At 44.6% G+C, this 15,187-nt stretch overlaps 6 protein-coding genes across 6 annotated transcripts; 3 read left to right on the top strand and 3 right to left on the bottom strand.

Annotated features, from left to right (window-relative positions):
* Positions 1 to 14: 14 nt before the first annotated feature.
* Positions 15 to 649, bottom strand: BGW36DRAFT_387159 (uncharacterized protein). Its single transcript, XM_046217082.1, has one exon. The coding sequence runs from the start codon at positions 615 to 617 to the stop codon at positions 87 to 89; it is 531 nt and encodes a 176-aa protein (XP_046068185.1). The 5' UTR covers positions 618 to 649; the 3' UTR covers positions 15 to 86.
* A 4,511-nt stretch (positions 650 to 5,160) lies between these two features.
* BGW36DRAFT_42969 (uncharacterized protein) lies at positions 5,161 to 7,709 on the top strand. The gene is made up of 7 exons (XM_046220725.1): positions 5,161 to 5,448; positions 5,509 to 5,707; positions 5,777 to 5,896; positions 5,951 to 6,100; positions 6,175 to 6,694; positions 6,757 to 6,811; positions 6,877 to 7,709. The coding sequence occupies exons 1-7, from the start codon at positions 5,313 to 5,315 to the stop codon at positions 7,419 to 7,421; spliced, it is 1,725 nt and encodes a 574-aa protein (XP_046068184.1). The 5' UTR covers positions 5,161 to 5,312; the 3' UTR covers positions 7,422 to 7,709.
* Positions 7,710 to 7,933: 224 nt separating this feature from the next.
* BGW36DRAFT_363190 (uncharacterized protein) lies at positions 7,934 to 8,236 on the bottom strand (the record flags this gene model as incomplete). Its single annotated transcript, XM_046214443.1, has 1 exon — positions 7,934 to 8,236. The coding sequence occupies one exon, from the start codon at positions 8,234 to 8,236 to the stop codon at positions 7,934 to 7,936; it is 303 nt and encodes a 100-aa protein (XP_046068183.1).
* Positions 8,237 to 8,419: 183 nt separating this feature from the next.
* Positions 8,420 to 10,389, bottom strand: BGW36DRAFT_387154 (uncharacterized protein). The gene has a single exon (XM_046217081.1). It carries the CDS (start codon positions 10,217 to 10,219, stop codon positions 8,804 to 8,806), a length of 1,416 nt encoding a protein of 471 aa, XP_046068182.1. The 5' UTR covers positions 10,220 to 10,389; the 3' UTR covers positions 8,420 to 8,803.
* A 2,815-nt stretch (positions 10,390 to 13,204) lies between these two features.
* BGW36DRAFT_303637 (RmlC-like cupin domain-containing protein) lies at positions 13,205 to 13,645 on the top strand (the record flags this gene model as incomplete). Its single annotated transcript, XM_046211894.1, has 1 exon — positions 13,205 to 13,645. The coding sequence occupies one exon, from the start codon at positions 13,205 to 13,207 to the stop codon at positions 13,643 to 13,645; it is 441 nt and encodes a 146-aa protein (XP_046068181.1).
* A 909-nt stretch (positions 13,646 to 14,554) lies between these two features.
* On the top strand, positions 14,555 to 15,118 carry BGW36DRAFT_387153 (uncharacterized protein). The gene has a single exon (XM_046217080.1). It carries the CDS (start codon positions 14,745 to 14,747, stop codon positions 15,087 to 15,089), a length of 345 nt encoding a protein of 114 aa, XP_046068180.1. The 5' UTR covers positions 14,555 to 14,744; the 3' UTR covers positions 15,090 to 15,118.
* The last annotated feature ends 69 nt before the right edge of the window (positions 15,119 to 15,187 follow it).

Here is a 15,187-nt window from a genome sequence, read left to right as displayed (position 1 = left end):
AAATAATTAGTCTCAATTGATTTAATCCTGCGTTCCAATACTTGAAACTAAGAATTATCTATGCTAGGGGAAATTTTAACCGCTTCTCAAACCCCAAGACTCAGGCAAAAATAATCCCAATGTTTATAAGCGTCGTCGTGCCGTTCTAGAATCCTGGGGAGATACATTGTTTCCCATTCCCCACCTATCTCTGCTGTCCAACGAGCTTTGGAATACTCCCAATATGCTGGATACCAACCAGATTGCTCAAAATCAATCAAAGCTAGAATACGGGCCTGCCCTTCCCCAGCCCGAGTAATAAGAATGTTACTGGGGTGAAGGTCGCTGTGGGTGGCACCTCTCACCAACTCCATATAGAGGAAATCCTCTCCGTCATCCTTACACCATCCATAGACTTCTGGAACAGGCACGATATCACCAAGGTATGTTCGAATTGTCCATAAGCATTGACCCTCAGGGATGATAGAGCTGCGACCAAATTTGACCATCAGATTCAAAGAGGGAAAGGGAACTGGGAAGTATGGTTGGGTTCCTCCTTTTGTTGAACGTCTTATCGAATCGGCGGCCTCTCTGGCTTCTGTAGGGGTGGGCAGTTTGCAAGATTTAGAGAGAGACATCCTGAATATCGGCTGCTATTCCTGAATATAGGCTTCGTAGTATAGGTAGACATCTTATAAGCGCCATTGTCTCTCTTCTAGTTTCTATAGTGCATCTAATTGTTTACCTTAATAGTGCCTGAATATACAAGCAGGGTCCCTAGGATCATACCGACCGGCTCTATCCCCAGTTCTAGGACCTCTAAACCCAGCAAATATGTTTTGTTAATGGGCTATATTATTATCTACGGAGTTAACTTAATATCCCTTCTACCCACTATTCCTCTGACTATCGACAAATCGTCCTAAGGATATTCCTCAGCATCAACGAAGCCCTCCCCTTCATCACTATCTTCACCTTTCGAGTTGTTAAAATATCGGCGCTTTTCACATGAGTACTATACAGTAGACACAAGTGGACGAAAGCAATTACCTCTCACAAGTGGTGTCTGAACCTTTAAAAGAAAGGAAGAAAAGGAAACATCAAATCGGTGCGATAGAGATCTTCGGCTTGTATAATTGGTCCAATACAATTTCCCAAATTAGAAAAGACTCCGTCCCCGCTTTGCACTCCAATTAGTTGACAAAAGCCGAGGTATCTATCTAGTCACTATTTATAGAACTAATCGACAACATCATCGCTTTTTGTATAGACTAACAGTCGAATAAGGAGAGAAATATGCAGTGAGACATAAAGGAGCTGTAGAACCATGTTTCCTGACTTTTGATTACAATTGATCACGCTTCTTTGGGCTTGGGTTGTACAGTATTGGCACGTAGTTTAGCTTCTCTTTCTCGATTTCCTTGTTGTCCTATGTTTTCGTGAAAAGGAAAGTATTAGTTGTATTTCTTTCTGTATATGTGCTTATGGTTATATGATGGGACGTACTCATAATATCCTGAGCCCGTGTGATGGTGGCTTCTAACTGGTCATCCCATTCTTGACGAATTTTGATGATATCAGCCAGCTGGGGCCATTCAGCATCTGACGTTACAGACGCAGAAGGATTCTCGGTGGACTTGGACATAATCGGATTCATTTATTTTTCGTTTTCCTATCTCAAACTAGGAAATTTAAGAGGAATCACAGATAAAATAGAGATGCCGGAGGTGTGCAGGTATTCGATGTTTTATGACTTCAAGGTGAAAGTCACAAAAGTCGTCATGTGGTGTAAAAAGATGGTAAAACAAAAGCCTAAGAGTTTCCAAAGAATTAAAAGTAGTGGCCGTAACCTAGGTTGATAAAGCTTTCCAACACGTATTGCGAATCTTCCCAGTTGGTTTGATAGATTTGAACCTGGTCATAAATCGGGTTGTAGTGACATAAGTCGATGATTCCTTCATTGACTGGGAAACTGGCAAGTATTTATATGTAAGTAAGGAAGAGGCCTACTTCATATTGTCAAAGAAAAGGGACATACATAAATGGCTAGTATGAGTTTTTCCGGTCTGTCCGGAGTTGTAAGATGGTTGGTGAATGAAGGCCTGAATGAGAAATAGGGCTTGTGAGATAAGTGCTACTGGGCTAGTAAGACCACCAATCTCCGGCCTCTGACCATTCAGATCAAAGAAAAAGGTTGAAAATAAATCCGATCGATCGATCGGTTCTTAATCTCGGCTCGGGATGGGGTTGCCGTAGGACATAATTGCAGAAAATAAGATGTTTTCGACAGGGATAGGGATATGATACCCTGTCACGCAAGTCTGGCTCTTTATCCTCGACATAAACGACTCCTGAGTTCCACAGAACGGCAAACAGTGGGACCCTAAACAGCATCAGTCAGCTGATAACTTGGTATGGGATAAAACAGTAACACGATCCAATACCTGCTCAAGTAGATGCCTTTTCACATTACATGGTCCCAATTGCGTCCTTGAAGCTGCATAATCTGGATGAAGCCTGCAGTTCGAATCGGTGAACAACTGAACAGTGATGATGAATCAGGCTTGCCCAGGCCTTAAAGAAATAGGCCCATTTGGCGTTTAGTGCGCCTGGTGAAATTATGTGCCGATAAGATCTGAATCCAAAGTGACGATCATCCCAAAAGCGTCTGGTAGCGGACGATTGTGGCCAATCACAAAATGGCCTGAGGGCAACGGCAGCCCGATCTCGTTTAGAGCGCGCAAAATAGGAATAGATTTGTGATGCGACGAGGCTGTGGCTTGCATCAAAGTGTATGGGGAGATTCTTCATATAAAAGAAAGGGTGAAAATTTCAAAATGAACCAATTTCTGCACTATGATCTACTTCGATGGCTTTATACAAGTCATTGCAGCTTTAGACTGAGGACTCGAGTTCTGGCGTAAGCTGGCTGAGCCCATTGTATTGAATCTAACTAGGTCATAGTGTGAAAGAAAATTGGACGACATAGGAATTCGTATGTAATAGAGAGGCCATGAGAAAACAGTCCTGTATTATATAAAAACTTGTAGAAAGACGGAGAAACGCATCCTTAATCGAATCTCAGGATATCAGGGTTGGGGCGCTGCGCTTCCTCGAGAGCACAGCACCAATTTTATTAAATTACGACCAAAAAAAGACGGAGCCACAAATATCGGAGCTTGACGTTCTCTATGACATATCCACCTTCCTATACAAGCATTAGCCCCATCTTGCCTTTAAGAGATTATCCATAACTCAAATGTGATATATCATGCGTGTAGTATGCAGGTACTCCGATTAGATTGAGTAGCGTAATGGGGATTATCTGGACACCATGTCGTTGAGATAATTGGTTGAGTTCTTGATTGGGATCGTGCTTCAAATCTGGCGGCGTCTTTGTGACTGTCGGCAAGGATTAATAAGAGTGGACATTGACTGGCACTCACAAAAAAAGAAAAGTGCCAGTCAGGCCATTCTGCCTTTGGTAAATGCACTGAAATAAAGGGTGCGAATAAACCTCACTTTATTCTTCAACGATATCTCTGCAATTCCATTGTATTAGTGAGCCGATAGGCTTTTGTAGAGCTAGTGTGGACTCGACTGTGGAGTGACGTGGAAGATTTCAACTTTGAATCTTATGATTGCGCCCTATTATTAGTTCACTGCACGCTGTTCGTATCCCCCAGCTTAGCCGATTGGCTGTGCCACAGGGCTTACCACCATACAATAACATCCCTCCTCGTTCTTAATATATGGTATTCATGCAAGGCCATCAGTCGCTCATTACGTACTTCATCTTGGATTGGCGGGTATCAGGCTGAGGCTGGGCTTGAGAATGTCTTGGAATAAACACTACGGCAATTTTTTTCTGCCATTCTGATGGAGAGCATATATTTCCCACAAAATTTACTCTCTAAACATGCATTGGGATTCATGCTCTTGCTCCATCTCTTAGGGCATGTGTATGGCTAGAAGGACTTTGATAGAAGCTCGTTCTGAACGGACGCACGGCATCTGCCTGCACTGAGAGATAGCCACCAGGAGTTGCTTCAAATTTTACCGTTCCAAAAGTCAAAATTGCTTTTTACCTTTCCGTGATTCACAGTACAAAGGCCGCTCTATGTTGCACAGGGTAACGGGTTGCTGACTTGCCGTGGCAAACTCAACGTTCAAGATTGACCATTGGAGGTTTAATGCCGTCCGATAAGCTAGCAGGAGTAGTTCATGGTGGCTCTGGGAAGCTCATTCTGGTTAAGAGCAATGCAGCTAACCATTAGCGGCGGTACATCAGCCATCGAATCTTGGATTTTCTAGTACTTTGTAGACCCTAGACTCAAAAGAGTATCAGTGTCCTTGTTGACAACACGGTAACATGACTAGATCTCGATCGATCCATGAAGCGCCAACCTCGCCGATCGGATTACTGTTCTGGATTACCTCATGTGACTGGTTACATATCCATATAACAAATGACCTTATATGCTTTGCTTCCTTTTCTGCTTAGGCTCCTCTTAAGTTCCCTGCTCCAAGGTGGCAGATTGGCAAAAATAACGACGGCATAGCATTGATACTATGCTAGTAGAGACTGAGGTGACATTACCTCGGCGGCAGATCAATCGACGGCTAAAAAAGGTAAGACGCCATGGCGAGCGGCGATCTTCGGTTGATGCGTGATGATACTTGAAAATAGAGTAATAAGCTGAATTGGCGATGCAGGGGGTTCAAGTGAGCCGAGGAGGGTACACAAACAGGGAACATGTGCCTCGAGCCAATAGGTGTTTACCGTGGCTGCTTCTCCCTGTTATGCGCCTTTTTCCATCTTCTCTCCTTTGTTGTCCTTGTCTACCCAGTCATACCGATCAGACGCCCAACTAGGCTTGCATAACTCCTACGTTCGGCGAAAGATAAATTCTTAATTTTCGGGCCGAGCTGGTTCCAAAAAGCAAACTAAGGCCTTCCACTGACATACACGTCCTCACTTAAAGGAAGATGCCATTATGTTTTGCTTTTGACGTGCGTGGAAGTAGGGTCATGAAAGGGAATAGTATGAAATTCCTTGATACCACCCCCCTGGGCCATAAGCATGTTGGTAGGAGCGCTACTACCCAATAGATAACGCCATCCGCGCTTTGGGCTTACATGCGAGACAGGATTATCCATCCATCCATCCATTCAACCTCACTCTCCAATCCATCTCATTCAGGCTTCATACTAGGCGAAATCCCTCGCATCTATAACCTCTTCTCTTAACATATATATATTGGGCGTAAGAAGCCCTCTTGAATATAAGCAACTCTGCTTGATATGCTTCTCCGGGAGCCAAACTACGCACGATGCCAACCCAAAGTTATCCATCCACACTCGGCTTCCTATCTCAGGACCTGTTTCGACCTCGATATGAAGATATTCCACGCATAGAACATGTGGAGTACACCTACCTCAGGGCAAGAGAGCTTTGTAGGCATTATGGTTAGTCAACCTATGAAGGCCGGTGGCCGTCACACAGCTAATACCTTTTCTTCCATCTAGCTCTAACAATGGACGACGTTCTGTACTACTCCCCCAAATTTTGGCATCTCAACAAGGATGGGATGGCAGTAGTGGACCCTATAGCCCAGGCACTAATCAGTATCCAAACCAATCTGGTGGCTGGAACAATTGCGACATATGCCGTCAAAAGACCAGATCTTCGGCCACTATTCGAGAAAATTGTGCGTTTTGACGTCGCGTACGTGAAGCACTTCGGCATAAATTTAAAATGCCAGTCTATATTGACTTACTGATAACTGCTTGCAAGAACCTCCTTCATGCTCAACGAGATTGGCCACGGTAATGATGCGAGCAACTTGGAAACCACAGCCACGCTTCGGTCAGATGGCGGTTTCACCCTCCAGTCTCCTACACCCGACTCTTACAAGTAAAATACCACCTCTCCTAGGAGTAGATGGTTTAGTATACTAACTACTCTTAGATTTATGCCACCTTCCATGCCTGTTGCCGGGATTCCTCGCGTTGCGGTGGTCTTTGCCAGGCTTATGGTTGACGGGGAGGACCGAGGTGTCCGACCATTCATTGTGTCCTTAGGAGATGGCAAAAAAATGTGCACGGGAGTAACCTCCTAGTATGTTCGGATTCTATTCAATCAAAACAAATCAGAGAACAATCTGGCTAATTATCATCTTTCACCACCCACAGTTTAATCCCACCGGTAGCATGTGGAAGAATGATGGACCACGCTATCACTTCATTCCACGGTGTTTCACTCCCCCCGAACGCAATGCTAGGAGACCTCGCCAAACCTGATAACTTCCGTGAAGCCTTTTTGAAGGCAATTGGCCGTATTGGTGCTGGTACTCTGGCACTGAGCCTATGGGTCATCCCGTTCTTGAAAAGTGCTACATTCATAGTGGGCAAGTATAGTATGCGAAGAACAGTTCAATTGGGCTTGGGTGGGGACCGAGCCCCAATCATTTCATTCCGTACGCAGCACATGCCCGTTCTACATGCACTGGCTCAAATCTCGGTCTTGGAAGCATTTGCTGATTGGGCAACGACCCAATTTACAAACACTCAGCTTGATCCTCGATCTAGGTACGGCATAGCGGTCATCGTCAAAGCCGTGTTTGTCAATCATGGCCAGGACACTCTGGCCGGTCTAATTGAGCGAAGTGGCGCGCAGGGGGTATTTCTCCATAATCAAATGACTGTTTTCGAGGTAAAGTTGTAGACCCCTGATCGTTTAGGTGCTTGGAAATAAGAAGCTAAATTACCATCCAGGCTTTGACTAGGATCACGACTATCGCAGAAGGAGATATTCAGGTGCTTTCTATTCGTAAGCTCTCCATTTTGCCCCTTAGCTACGATAATCAACTCCCTAATAAGAGACTCATGACGTAGGGCTCGCCACAGAGCTTCTCATCGGCCGCTACAAACTCCCCAGCAGCACCAAACCCCTATGCCTGCTGGCGCAACACGAAGCCGGTATCATCGCCGAACTCGAGCAAACCCAAAACACCGATGCAAATTTCCACCGCGGGGAGGAGTACAACGCCCGCATTCTCCGCCATTGTCGTAGCATGGTAGTCGCAATCGGACTTCGCATGGCATACGAGGCCGCTGCCGAAGCAGGAGTCGATCCTGATCTTCTCGCGTTGTATGAGGCGGGTGCGATGAGGAGTGATTCCAGCTGGTATGTTGAAAACCTGGGACTAAAGAGGGCCACTCAACTTGAGATGGAGCGGAAGGCACTTGATGAGGTTTTTCCCAAACTGGATAAACTCTTGGATCAGTTAGATATTGAGCCTTATTGTTCGGCGCCAATGCTATCTCAATCTAGATGGGAAGCGCTTATTAAGGAGAATCCAATCTACAGAGGGAATGGGCAGTGGGATGCCCTAGCTGATGACACTTGTAAGAAAGCTGAAAAACTAGCTAGGCTGTGAGATCTCAGAGGTTGTGCAGATGTTCCTTGGCTTTGTTCCAATAGAGAGATATAGACAGGAACCGGACATCGGCAGACCTGCCCCTAATCAGGGAGCGAGCAGAGAAGTGAAGGGGGACGACTATGCCATTTTACTTTAACATGGGTGATAAATTACTGCAATCGAAGACGATTCTAAGCTCGTATCCCTCATAAATTTGAGGGTTGCTGTGAATCTAGTGAGCTGGAACTTCTAGTCGTTAGGGATGGAGAGAGACTCAGGGATGGGGTTTAGTTCCGGCATACTGTGATATAGAGACTAATTTTTTACGGCTATGTGACACTTAGCAACCACGATTCCTCGTGTACTATTTGCGGAGTAAAAATATTATCATCTATATTTTCTATCTTTTTTATTATAAGAGTACACTTCCTAAGATCTTTTAAGATGTAAAGTAGGACAGGAAAAGAGCTGGAAAGCGGAGCGAGGGTGAGTGAGATTAGTTAGGCAAACAATTATATGCTCCTAGCACCTTACAATCGATTCGTGCCCCAGGAATGGCGCTTCATATATGAGTCTGCCTGAGAGGCAGCAACCCAGATTCTGGCCTTTCCATCATAAAACTTGCTCGTAAACGCGCCTTCGGTCCCGCCACCGTCGTCTCGAGCCCGAGCAAGTCCAGTAGTATAGCCCCTTGCTTGAAATTTGAGAGCTCGGAACATAGAAGTCTTGATAGCGAGACGCAGGGCAACCGACAGCGAAGGTGATATCCAAAGTGGGTGGGCCAATGGGGGAAGATTAGGGTTGCGGAATAACCTTCTCAATAGGAAAGACATGCGGGAAAATATCAAAGATACGATAAGCAAGCAACGATAAAAGAGAGGAGTGCGGAAAACCCTTTCTCCAATGGCAAGACCGGTAATTTCAACACTGAAGTCGTGTAAGGGTCCTAATAGAGACACCCAGATCAGGCTTTATCTACGGTATAGACGGTGACCATCATGATCACACAGCGCCAGCATCGTGATGGTGTGCTGATATGCTAAAGAACAGTAAGAGTCTTATATATGGACTGGTAAACTACCACTACTTTATACATTAAGGCTAGTATACAGTAGATCCTGCTAATCCAAAGTAGGCGAGATAATTACTGGATCAGCGTTTCACAAACTACAATAAACACAACTCAGATAATTAACAAGAGGAGGCAATCACCGGACCCCTTTGGGACTAGGACCGCTCGAGTGGCTCTTGTGCACTGCGATCGTAATTATATGATTAAGATTTTCCACACATTAGACAGAATATCGCAGTCCAATGTTGTGAAGCCAATTATACGATACTGGATTCGACAGCTGCCACTTTCCACAGTCAGACACCGTCGAGTGGTAAGTTATGTACCTTTAGCACTGAATGTCAAACGCGTCCAGGTTCAATATATATTCGTGTGTCGTCGAACCCGTGCATGTGAAAGTGGTAGACGAACTTGACGCAACAAATGTTCCAGTGTACGAAGCCCAACTCGATGTGGATACACTTAATGGGATGCTCCACGAGGTCTCAGCAGAATTATTGACATGACATGTAAAAGCCGCTCCAGCTTGCGGAGTACTCCAGGTATGATAGTCAAAGGACATGGTATAACTCTCTCCGGCGAATGTATCAATGGTTTGAGAAAGTGTGAAGCTACCAGCACTGCTGCCATAAAAGAGGATACAATACGAGCTCACGCCGCAGTTGCTATTGTATTGTTGGATAAACCCTCCACTCAACGCTACCGTCCAAGGGGGCAAGGAGGTGCTTGCGAACTCCGGGTTTTGGATAAGATTGACACCGCATGTTGCCGTTGGAGTGACGGTGGCGGTGACGGTAACAGGTAGCGTTGTTGTGAACGGGTCAGTGATAGTGGCTGTTGCCGTGACAGTATCGGTTTCTGTGACATCAACTGTTTGGTCTACTGTAGCGCTTACAGTGGTCTCAACCGTTATTGTAGCTGTTGAGATGGTGGTTGATGTATCAGTCACGACTACGGTTAAATCAGCTGTCGAGGTGTTGATGACTACATCGGTCACAGCGGCAGTCTGGATAACAGCTATACTAGAACTCAACGTAGTAGCGAGGATGACCGTCCTTGTGGTCGTGGACTGTGGTAGAGTAACGGTCTCATACAAAGTTGAGGACTGCAGGCATGAACATGCCTCACTGAGGTCTTCAGCTCCATACAATTCCAACTGTGCCAGGTCACCATTTGTGTTTCGCTTTGCTGGGGCGACGGAAGTTGTCGTTGCTCCTGCTGTAACGGTAGCCGTGGTGGTGGTGTATTGTGTGATTACCTGAGTAGCAGTTTGCGTCACCAGGTCGGTGAGTGTAGTCGAGGATGTGTCAGTGACAGTGTCCGTTTCCGTAACAGTGGTAGCCTCAACGTCCGTGACAGTAGGGGTAAGAGCGACTTTTCGAATGGCGGTTGATGAAAACAGGCGGGTCACAACTGCTTGGGATGATTGAAGGATGGTTTTCGTCAACGTAGAAGTATGAGGAATGACCTGGCTCGATGCGCGGAATAATGTAGTTGTAGCTGTCACCGGTCTCGGGGTATCGGTGACAGTGACAACGATGGGCCCAGTCACCAAAGGATCATACTGCTGGCAAATCGAATCGACCCCAGGGATTCCAAGCAACAAGTCGATTAGGGGCTGCTGCCATTCGCAGATTTCCCAGTCAGGAACGCAGGCGTCGGCACCATAGTCACCGACGTCGTTGGCATGAGCAAGACAGACGAAGCTGATCAATGCAGGAAGGATTGAAAGTGAAAGACGCATGATAGTAAAAATGAGTGGCTGCCACGTTCTTCGTGGACAAAGCGGACGAAAAAAGTAATAATAAATATCTACATAGTAGGTAGCTTCGCGTCCAGGCGGCTTACACTAGATTTATACCTCCTCCTACGAGTATTGACGGTCCAATCTCGTTTATACGTGGTCCACTTAGTATCTCTACAAAACACAATATACAAAGTAGCAGAGGCCGAAGGGTAGTAATGGCCGACCGGGTCGGTTTAAATTTCCTAACGGTACAAACTAGAGCCGTCCTAAAATACCAAGTCCCACCTGTTCACAGAGTCTAGGCTGTGGCACTTTTCCACTAACGTATTTTATTTTCTATTTTTTTAATTAATAAACAGCGGATTGGGTCAAACTGGCAGGCTAATAATTCCATTTCTGTATTTAACCTGTGTGAGTTTTGACATAGTCGCGGGTAGAACAACACTGCTAAAACCGGACCATAAATGCGTGAATGAACGAACGATGATTACATGCGATAGGTTAACTTATAACACGAGTAAGGCATCCTTGGGTTGATTGGTATGCATAATTCCGTACATATGTTCCTCCTTGTCTTTGTCCTAGAGTCAATATTGCGGTATTTCTGAATTCTGATATCAATACATAGTATTATTTCAGTCTGAGAAATGGGTAATCTATCAATTCGCGGGCTGACTTTCTTCTCTCTGGGAGCCAGGGAAGCATCATTTTTACAAAAGATAAAAATCTTTCTCTTTCTCTTTCTCTTTCTCTTTCTTCTAGAGAGGGAAGTGTATTTGCCAGCTTCCGATCTGGGATTACCTTATCGTGTAAGAATTTGCCTGCTGTAGGCTATTGGTACACTAGCAGTCTACTTTACGACATGGTGTTCGAAATACCATCTTTATCGAAAAGGCCCACCAAAATACTGCTCCGCACTTTCACAGACATTGCCATCCTCCCTTTTTATGGCCTCAGGCCATTTATATTTCAGCATTGAGTGAGATCTTGGGATAAGATTTGGTGGAGGAGGCCCGACTAGGCCTATTATTTCTGCGAAATGAGAACTAGGATCATAGCGGCCTTGTGAATCATGAACATAGTGGAATAGTTCTTTGCCTTCAATGAAGTCCCAGAGCTAGTATGGGTTAGTATATAAAAAGGCCCAACCTTAGTAATCTCGCGAATATTCGATAGTAGTTACATATCTATATATGTAGTGTCGTTTTTTAACAGACACTGTCAAGCTTTTAATCACTATACCAAAAAGGCGTAATCCTTACATAGTAAGGATTTCAAGCGGTATTATAGTCGCATATTTTTTCTGGCACAAACTAGGTATCCCCGTGACCTAATCTCCTTAGGGCTGAACAATTGAACCAGACCAATAGCAACCGTCAATGGGACTAGGGGATAGAACACTGCATGATTTGTCAGAGTTAGCCGATAGATCAAACAGGTGTCTTGCCTATAATAGTGGCTGTGGAGGCTAGGCTCCATAGCGATCTCATCCAATAGCGGGAGATGGGTGTTACGAAACCAACTTGTATAAAGCTTAGCCGAGGTTAAATCAAGAAAGGGCAAGCCACCTTTAAGGCAGCTAATACTACAATCAACCAACTACCATGGCTGCACAAGGCTTATATAGTAAGGCCACGGAGTTATGGGTTATGTAAGTATATACACTCGGGTGTTCACTTGGGCAGCGTAGGAGAAGTGTATATGGGGGGAGGACACTGCTTGGGTATACAGTCAGTATATAATCCGTACATACCTAGTGTATATGGAGCGTAGAGGAATTATAGGAAACTATGGGATATGTAAATAGGCTAATATCCATGTATCTAGTTATTTTGGCATAGCTTTTTAACATAAGTTACTTCGATTATATTGAGATGGTTAGCAAGGCAATCATACTTGAAGTTTATGGCACTTTAAGGGATCTCTTCTACTTTAGTTGTGTTACTATTACTTATTTACTGTTTGATAATCTTAGTATATCGTTACGACTTGCCCTTAAGGAACCTCTGTGTAGTTCAAATCATTGTATCGTTTCTCGACACAGCTAGCGACAATTAGAGTAGATCTAGGTCCGTGACTTGAGTGAATTAGGTGCTTGTTTGAGCCAGATGCTTGTTACTGATTTAATCCCGTGGCCCCACATCTCATTACCTCGATCTGGTTAACACATGCGAGGTCGTCGTGGTGGATGAGAATTTACCTCCTTAGATCCTTGTCGAATACTCGTACCCAACCCGTCTTCTTATATGATGTCGCATCTATGGCATAATGAAGATCGGCTTACGGGTAAAAGTACATTGCATGGAAAGTCTAAAATAAGGAACAATGAACTGTCAAAAATTGGACGTTGGATGCAGCGTCTATACGCCCGCTCTGTTTGGTTCCATTGGTCTGATCTGTCGTAGCTAGGAGCAGTCTACCTATCAACGGAGCGATAATAATTTGCACCCCTTTCGTAAACTAAATGATATCCGAAGTAAGTATGATGGATCTGACCTTGAACAGCGTTATTGATAACCGCTACAAAATTGCCAGATTCTTCGATAGATATTTGACTGCTCTATTTAGTGGACTCGCTCTAGCGATCGATATACGTGAACTCTTGTAGTTGAAGAATCCACAAGTATTCATCTTGGATGGGCAGATAACGCCCTGTTCCCGAGCACGGAGGTAGCATTAACCGAAGGTGATCCAGCCTTCCTTAAAGCGAACGGGCCCTCCAGGTGTTCCTGACCATGATTCTAGAACAGCTAGCTCGATGGATCATATAGCCGAGTTAGGAAATCAATTCCTCCGAAGCGTGAGTCGCTTCCAGAGAAGAAAAGGTTCATCGCTACATAGTTAACAATTGCATCCGACCCAAAAAAATATATATAAATTTCAAAGACACAGACGCTACGTGCATATAATTACTCAATAACTAATTTAGCCATTGTTAAATTTGTTCATACAAAGATTTACCTTACACCAAGTGCCTATTCCATGGGACAGTCCAAGCAATCGCCGGTTCGGCCAGTCATTCTCCATGCCAACAATCTCCAAAACACGCCAGCAGAATCGTTTAATGACACATCACGAGGTGACGTTACGTGGCACACGCTCTTCTCTCGGCCAAGAACTCCAACGAGTGACCTTAGTGCAGGCCTGGCTGTTTGCCCACCTAGGACAGGCCATCTCTGCCGGCATCGCCATTCACAAGCCGAAATATATTACATAATTGAGGGTTCAGGGCACGTTTTAATCGATGGAGAAACATACCGGGTATCAAAAGGCAGTACTGTTTTCATTCCTTCGGACGCCGAACATGGAGTGATCAATAGTGGACAACAGCCATTGAAATGGTTTTACGTATTTCCGACAGATTCTTTCGAAGATATCGTATACAGATTCTCAAAGGACAAAGATCCCAAAGCCAAACTATGAGGAAACATTCAGCTGGTTTCCGGTGGATAAATTGACAGCAGCTGTAAACCAAACTGCCTTACCACCCCAGAAATGCCTGGTGTCTTCGATATTCTCTAAAGTTTTATTACCATATCGCTGCTGTCGTAGTTAGGAGATATCGAGATTCTCAGTTGCAATCAGGTAGTATTCTAGAAGATGTTTGATCATATCTTCGAAAAGACAGTGTATTTGCGCAAGATTAAATCCACCATACATTTTTCCTGGAACTATTACAGACAATGACAAGATAATTGTGTGAGCCAACTGTTAAATGAAAATAACAATTGTTTGGAGCACCCTGACAGCAACTGGCTGGATAATATTCAGATTATTTACGTATTGATCCTCTATGTTGCGACTATATTCTTGTTCATTTGAGCTGACGTTCTTGTGAATGCCAGCCGCTGGTCATCGTCGTTTGGTAGCAGCTCTACACTAGACTCCGAGCTTCAATATATGTATCTCATCCTTATATTTGCTACAGCTGGAATCCATGGAATCATTATTTTTTTATTGCTGATTGAGAACCTGATATTAAGAAGACTTTCCTGGCTTCGTATTGTTCTATAGCTGGTAAATGTTTATTATTTCCTTGAGTTCCAGTTGAAAAGCTTTTTTAATCCATTTTATGAGCACTCACGCTACGGTGTCACTTCCTCCTCTAATCCTCTGTGGGCTCCTCCTTTTACTTCACGACATAGCAGGAGATTTACTTACATTAGAATTCTTTGGGCATGTCTCGGACTCTACTTGTATAGTAGTAATACCATTTCGAAAGTCTTCTAGCTCTTATCGAACTTCAGCTGGAGCCGCCGTAAATTCAGCTTTAACTTTTCTTAATTCTTCTTATGCAGTAGGTCCCTCTGTCTAATCTCTCTCGTAAATTTCATGAGTTCTCTCAGAAGCTTTGCTGTCTCCGAATCATCGCTATCGGAGTCTGCTGATGTCACTAGGTGTCTTATTGACGCTTCGCTTTGACTTCTTGTCCGCTTCTGGTTTTTCCTTGTTCCTGGGGCTTGTGTCATCCTTCTCGATTTTATTTTCCTGTTCTTGAGCATAGCTATCTAGTGGTTGACTGATGCGCTCTACCTTTCTTATCCTCGGTGGCGAGTTTGTTGGTTCACTGGGTGCAAGGGTTTGTGTAGCAGCCCGTCCCGCAGGAGTGTCGCCCGAAGGCATTTTCGCCTATTGGACGATAGTCTTCTCTTCGATGTCGCGACAACTCTTCCTAAACACTAAAATTGCAGTGCATATCCACAAATACTACAATCTATCCGTGGCAGATCCTTTCCTCCACATCAATTGGCCCCTGCGGAGTCGAATGCCCGCTGAATCCAGCCTCTCTGGGTATAGTACCCTAGCGGCTTCTGGCGATCAACGCCTCCGAGCGTATGGATTCCGTACCACTGTTTGTTTTTGCTGAATACTGGCGGTTCTCCCAGGACGATATTCGAGTGAAAGAAGAAATAAAAAACCAGGTGCCTTATGGGGCAGCGCCAGACATGGTGATGGCGCACAGCG

Source organism: Talaromyces proteolyticus (assembly GCF_021365285.1).
Source record: "Talaromyces proteolyticus strain PMI_201 chromosome Unknown BGW36scaffold_11, whole genome shotgun sequence".
NCBI classification, from domain to species: Eukaryota; Fungi; Ascomycota; class Eurotiomycetes; order Eurotiales; family Trichocomaceae; genus Talaromyces; species Talaromyces proteolyticus.
This window is presented reverse-complemented; position numbering and strand designations above follow the sequence as displayed.